Here is a 7,079-nt window from a genome sequence, read left to right on the forward strand (position 1 = left end):
GGTAGATCGAGTCAACTTTTCAGTTTGGCCCAGCCTACCTAAAACCTCTCACTACACCAATCTGTACCAGCAACATTGATTGATGACTTTTCAGTAAACATGGCGTGTTCAGCTGATCAGTAAGGCTGTGAGGGGAAATTCTGCAAGTGTACTAGTGATTTGTGATGATTTGACAGTGATTTGTTCAGCCAATCCAGAAAAATGTGCTTTTTTCCATGATAAATAGCATGAATAGTTACTCAAGCTTACATGAATGTACTCCTCTTTCTGTGATTAATTTTGTAAATATTTACCAGCATAGTATGTTTACCTGAATGGAAATGCTTAAGTATTTTATTAAATAATAATTATTATTTGATGCCATCCAACTATGTATAATTATATAGACCCATAATGTCAACAACTAGAAATGTTTAGCAAAATGCACTGATTTCACATCCTTAGAATAATATGATGTAAAATATTGTTATAGAATAATGCTATTTTTACAGTTTGACATTTTGAGACAAACATGGGTTATGCTGAGGCTTAAAAATATGTTAAAAAACAGAAAACCTCTTTCCTTGGAAAATGAACGAGGAATGATTGTTTTTGAATGTATATTCTTGTATAGAATACAGTTGTACATTTGGAATCAAGAATACATATTTATGAAAAATTATTATGGAAAGTTTTAATCATTATGTCAAGCAGATTTTGCTTCACATTACTGGAATTTTATAATATTACCAACATAATAAAACGTAAGGAAGGAAACACAAAATTTTAGATCATTTTGAATACTGACACGATTCATCTCTTCACAGAGGATTTTTCATGGATTAGGTACTCTTACGGAGCAAAATATATCTACATTCTCCTTCTGGCAAGACCATTCAATATTTCCTTCTCTGCTACATCAAACAAATACAAGCCAGGAAAGGAAACCCACTATTGAATAACCATTTTACTCAGATATACTGATTCACAGTCAGAAATAAATTGACCTAATCTCTAAACAAGGTGCGTGAATGCAGGTAGTACATGCAAAGAAAGCAATCAAAAGCATTTAAGAATGCTGGAAAATTCAATATTAATGGAGTCAGATCAAACATGGAAATGGAAAAATATCATCATTCACTTACGGTGGTATTTAACTATGGACGTCATGCTCTGGTTGGGTTGCATACATACCTTCAAGGTTGGTTCAAATAGAGAAAATACACAACATCCTCTTTCAAGTCATTTAACACATTCAGCGTGGAGCACGACAATTGACATGCTATGCCTGTCAGGCTGGGACACCTTTCTCCACCTCCGTACGTGACTAATATCCACTTCCGAGTCTTCCGATTGTGTGCATGGCCTTAAGCAAGCTTCCCTCTTCTGACCCGTGCGTGCCGTTTTTAAATAGCAGTACATATTTGAATGGAAGTTATGGTGCGAAAACTTCTCTCAATTTTTCTTTCTTATTTTATTGACTGATTCTGATGACTTTCATGAAAATCGGGCCTGCTTTGAATGTGTTAACAGTGACAGTAGAGCCAAGGCTTACATTCCAGATTACCACACCAGACAGCAGTAAGTTTGTAGTGCTCAGATAATCATGTGGTCAGAGACATACACCTTTTAGATTCACTTTTATTTCATTGGCATAAACAAAATCAAATTACAACTTCACTGGATATTAAAGAAAAAAAAATTCATGAGAAACCAGAGAAGCAGATGAGCTGATAAAATGAAATTAAAGTGGTATCTTAAACAACACAGGAATAAATATATACAGTAAATTGATCTACTACCATTCTTTAGCCGAATATAATTTATTTCGCGATAAAATATGAGGGGAAAAATAACTTTGAAAATGAGTGATCATGATTCAGCAAAAAACATTCCACAACATAATTTCTGAACAAAAGAATTATACCATCCAAAATGTCCACAGTATCATTAAGATGACCCTACCATTCAGATGCATCTAACAAATGGTCTCTTTCATCACATAAGACATTCTGGTGCTCGACCTTCCCATAGCACTGAAGTTTATACTCGACGTATCCATAACCATTCACACAGATGAAATTGATAAAAAAGGAAATGGTTACACTCACATCCAATCTTTACAATATGATGCACACGGCGATATTCATTCTTCATGGAATGTGTTGTAAACGTTTGTAGTCTATTTTATCCAGGAGAACTAGCGGACGGAGCTGGTCAGCAAAAGCACGGACATCCTCGGCCACAGCATCCAATCCATTGTGAGCGACAATGCTCACTTCCACCAGGTATGACTGAGAGAGGGGTTCTGGGGGACCCCCACTGCCATCACCTCCCCCTTTATTTCCTGGATTAACCTTCAATCAAAGACAAAGAAACTAATGAAGCTGATTTCTTCCCTTAACCTTCCATCAGGTGCAATTCTTGAACTGCTGATTACAGATGCAATGTGCCTGATAGGCATACATGCAAAACAACATTATCAACTCTTAGCATGGCTCAGAGCACCATTATCAGTTTAGTCTAACACTTCAATGATGTCTTACACGCTCCTTCACTTGCCATCGCACAGCCATGAACCAATGCAGCAAGGTGTGATCTAACGTGCTTTCAAGGCTATAAGTATTATTACTAGGGATGGCCGGATTGGATATCTCAGATCCAAATATCCGCGGATATTGCCCTTCATCAGATACATCGGATCCAAAGTCGCGGAAGACATCGGATCTGGATCCGAAATTTTAAATAATAGCTTCAGAGAAAATGTTACGTAGCAGAATTTCAGTCATGGAAAATAAAAGCAAAATACGACTGGCACATAGTGTGACTCTTCCCAAGAGATTGAACAATCATCGGGGGAATCTCAGCTTCAGGAATTTGAAAATGCATTTGGATCCGAAAATATCCGATCCAAAAGACCCGGCTCCAAAAATCAAGGATCCGATCCGAATCCGAAAAAAATCCTGGATCCGTCCGTCCCTAATTATTACATGTAATGTATTTTTGCGTGCGAATTCTATTATATCTGAGTTCTTTGTAACATTAAGTCATTTTGCTAATTATGCAATTATTTTGCTTTAATATACTAAATAATTCACCATTGATCTGTTGGTATAAATGCAAAAAGCAGAAGGCTGCATAGAGCTTGTCAAAACGAACAGCTACTATGAACGTCAAGGGTGTATGCCACCTATTGGAGCAGAGAGATGAAAAACACTAGCGCTGTGCTATGGCATCCTTTAATAGTAAGTACAGTTGAGGATCTCATATCCGGAAAGCTTAGGATGGAAGGGTTTCTCGATTTTTTGTCTTTACGCTATATTTTGTAAATTAATTAATTTATAAATGCATTCAGGCTCTTGTACTCTATATTTGAGATTCCTACATGTACCTGCCTAAGTTATTAGGGCATGTTCATAGGGTGTGCTAACTTCCTACTCGTCCCAGAACAAGGCTCGGAGAGTGGTGCCACAAGGTGGCAAGTCGAAACACTACGCAGAGGAATTTCAAGCGTTCCAGATTTCTGCTTTTTCGGGTTTCTGGATTTGAGGTCCTCAACTGTATTAGGTATTAAAGGTGGGAGTAAGAATGTTAAAGGGTACTGATAAGATTCCCAAATTCAAATTTCCAAAATCTTCACTGACGAGAGGTCTTAATACTTCTTCACACTCTCCTTTAAATGATTACAAAAAATTTCTGTTTGGTTCAGCCTAACTAATATCAAAGATTTGAGTTTCCTGGGGAAATTTATGCACACGTTCTAGTTTTTACATTTAATTTGGGGTAGCAAGTGCAGCAGTTGTTTCCCGTTGGAGAATAATCGCAAAACTGAGCTCAGAGTGGAGAAATTCGCTTCTAGAATTTGCTGGAAGCAAGAAAAAATTATCTGCCATTTAAATATAAACAATACTATGCAAAGAAATGTTACATAAACCAATAATTTCCTAAAACAAGCAGTTAAATGGTTTTATGTCAAATTAAAGGGCACACACCAAAATGCAAACTTATCATTCCTTCCTATGCTAAAGATGCAAGCCCCAAGCCAGCCAAGTGCTTAATTCCTTTAATGTGTACATAATGAAATAAATTTTCCCTGACATCGATGACCCCATTCTCTGACTTTTCTCTGATATCCAAAACCTACTTTAATTCTTCTGAATCCCCTGCAACAGCCCTGAGTAAGTCAGTCTCTAAAATCTTATCCATTCAGTCATTCTCTCGCAAGTTTAAAATAAGAAAATGCAAAATTGGCCGCCCACTTTTCATGAGTAGGTGACGTTAGTTTTAGGTCATTAACTCGTTCAGGAAGAGCCTTTCATTGAGGGAAGAAATACCTACCTCACAAGAGAGTAATAAATAATGATCCGTGCAAGGCTCACGCACGAGGAGTAGATAAGAAGTGGTGATTAGCTCAGCATGAGTCTGTGATATCATTACATTATCAGCAAGGGTTTGACCCATCAATTTTATAGTACCTAGTGGTGATAAAAAGTTTTTTCCACCTTAATACAATGTATTATTTCTGGTAGTAAAATTTCATTGAATTTTAATGAGGGATTTAGGTATTCCTAGAGGAGAACCTGTATTGGGGTTTGACAGCCATAGAAATAGCATTGCATAACAGGGCTCCATGAAAATGAAATTACAACAAAATACTGCCTCCGCTCGAGTCTCAAACATAGGCGGACCACTCACAAATCAAGCTTAACCCTTTTGTGCTGGACGCTGGGTGGAGCCGACGGGCATTTTCATATGCATAAAACCTGATGTCAGGTATAGCTGTCGCAGATTTTTCAACGCAATGATTGGACGTAAGCTCTGGCCTATGCGAGGGAAGGGAAGTGACCACTGAGGTACCAATAGGGTGGTTTACTATTATTTTTTTTGCCAAAATCGAAAGATTATTACTCCTGGATTACGCATTTCACGCTTATAGATTTTTAAATGATGATATCTATTTTTCGCGATAAACGAAAAGTGTAAATTTTCAAGCACGCGAAAACACGACGGCTAAGTATGAATGCTGGGAAAACTCCATGTGATGACATTTTGATTCCCGCTGCTGCTGTGTGAGGTAACCTTGGGGCAAGGATATGAGTGTCGCTACGATGCAGGCTGCTAGCAGGTAGCGCTTGGCTTAAATAAGGATTATTAATACACCATCAAACGAAGGAAACTTTCCGACCATAGGCATTTTAATTGATGATTATTAAGAGATGTTTCCCTGAGCTCTGTGCCTCATGCATCCATTGGTAATCTCAGATGCTGTAAAACTCCTATCTACTCATATAGAAACTAGGTCCGTGTGACGTCACGTGGAGTGGCATTGCATGGGTGCCAATCTGCCCTTTTTCAAATGTGGTTAAGATTAACCATTGCCATTTGTCTACACTGGGATTTCTAAAACCAAATAATTTGTACATCAAGAATATACTAATAGTGGGTAATGAATCGCAATGAATGGCTTTCGTTTTCTTTGATGCAGGAAACTACCCTATTATCTGATGCATTAGGGCCCGGCCTGAGACCCCGCTTAGCGAGTCCTTAGGGCCACTCCTCAGTAATTAAGCCCAACCCTCCCACTCATTTATGATCATCCTCACTGCAGATCGGTTGCAAAGTGGTTATATTGTCAATAATTTTTTCAATGATATAAGTTTTTGCATACTACAATTTTTTAAAAAATGAATTTGTTTTATTCTGTGCATACTTAAGCAATTTTTAAAAGGAATTTTAGCATTATAAATCATGGAGTTCCTGACTTACAGCTTTATTACCTTGTATTCACTAACTTTGTTGTTATTAGTGCTAGAAACCAGTTTAAAATTCCACAATGCTTTAATAGTACGGAAAACGTTTTCCAATAGTGGACACTGGCAGGAAAGGGTTAAGCTTGATATGCAAGGATCCTTAACCACTGGTCCACCACTACATACTAAGTACATTCCATTGGAATTACATTTGTTTAAATTGTAATGTTAGGCTTACATAGACCAATTTTGCTCAAACCTATGGTTATATATTACTCCAAATATTAGGTGATTCACCATACATACATGGCAAACTTTCCATGTGCAAGAATGAATTCTGAAAACCAGCTGCTTTTGTGAATTTTTTACACGCTTAAACGTTCTAGAGAATGAAGTTATCTATCATCAAAGCCAAAAAATGTTTTCATGAATATCTAAGAGTAAGAACTCACCTTAAATATTTTGGACACTGTTATCTTCATTCTTCCTTTCCTAAACATATAACCTTTAGTTATGTATTCAAAGTCCATATGGCAACCCAATTCTGTTAAAAACTCAACTACTGTGGAGCTAGTTCCTATATCAAGGCTGCTTCTAACAATAGTTGGCCGGGATTTGTCCCCTGTACAAAAAATGTAAACATTAAAAATTACTTGAATATGCACTTGATGAAAACTGGTTCATATGAAGACTCACACTAAAGGTACATCAGTTGCAACTTGAACGAACCCTATGCAAACTAAAGCAAGCAATCCCACTCGAAACAGAGAATAACTGCTGGAAATACATCATTGTGGGAAAGCAATTAAGGCAGTCAAAAAATGATCCTAATTAAAGATAATAGGAATATATAATAAGGAATACTTGCCTAGTTCCGGCTGCCCGATGTAGCGTAATTGCCACGGCATTTCAGGATGGTCTAACGCTCTCCGTACTCTTAATAGCACGGGAGGGGTGTTCATTACTCCTGAAAAATGACATGATTTTAATACTGATAGATAAATATTGAAGGAGATCACAAAGCATAAAAGATAGACGTACGAATGCTAAAACACATTTCATGGTCATCGAACGTTTCCGGACTGGAGTCAACATTATCACATAGACCTCTTAAACGGTGAAGAAGAACTTCCACGGCTGAATCTAATATACTCCCTTGCAGTAGGTATTCCTGATTAGGGATAATGTTACTGCTATACGCAGCATTTAAACTATCTATAGCAGTACCGATGGGTTGGCTCATCGTTGAAATTTGTTAATCACTCATTTAAGTTCAATAAACATCCCACTCCGGAGCAAAACAAAACACACGACGCGATTCCTGAAAAGAAAAGAATACACAAATTGGCT

At 37.3% G+C, this 7,079-nt stretch overlaps 1 protein-coding gene across 1 annotated transcript; it reads right to left on the bottom strand.

Annotated features, from left to right (window-relative positions):
• Window positions 1–1,600: 1,600 nt before the first annotated feature.
• LOC124169823 (mediator of RNA polymerase II transcription subunit 18) lies at window positions 1,601–7,060 on the bottom strand. Its single transcript, XM_046548604.1, has 4 exons — window positions 6,771–7,060; window positions 6,598–6,696; window positions 6,182–6,351; window positions 1,601–2,336 (listed from the first exon to the last, which is right to left on the bottom strand). Exons 1-4 carry the CDS (start codon window positions 6,970–6,972, stop codon window positions 2,133–2,135), a joined length of 675 nt encoding a protein of 224 aa, XP_046404560.1. The 5' UTR covers window positions 6,973–7,060; the 3' UTR covers window positions 1,601–2,132.
• Window positions 7,061–7,079: the final 19 nt, after the last annotated feature.

Source organism: Ischnura elegans, chromosome 12 (assembly GCF_921293095.1).
Source record: "Ischnura elegans chromosome 12, ioIscEleg1.1, whole genome shotgun sequence".
Lineage (NCBI taxonomy): Eukaryota > Metazoa > Arthropoda > Insecta > Odonata > Coenagrionidae > Ischnura > Ischnura elegans.

Excerpts from the sequence above, each read along its gene's own strand:
- LOC124169823 (XM_046548604.1), bottom strand. The coding sequence starts at position 6,972 with ATGAGCCAACCCATCGGTACTGCTATAGATAGTTTAAATGCTGCGTAT. Across the intron at positions 6,697-6,770 it reads TGAAATGTGTTTTAGCATTC|GAGTAATGAACACCCCTCCC; the intron begins GTACGTCTATCT and ends GTCATTTTTCAG. Across the intron at positions 6,352-6,597 it reads CATCGGGCAGCCGGAACTAG|GGGACAAATCCCGGCCAACT; the intron begins GCAAGTATTCCT and ends TTTTTTGTACAG.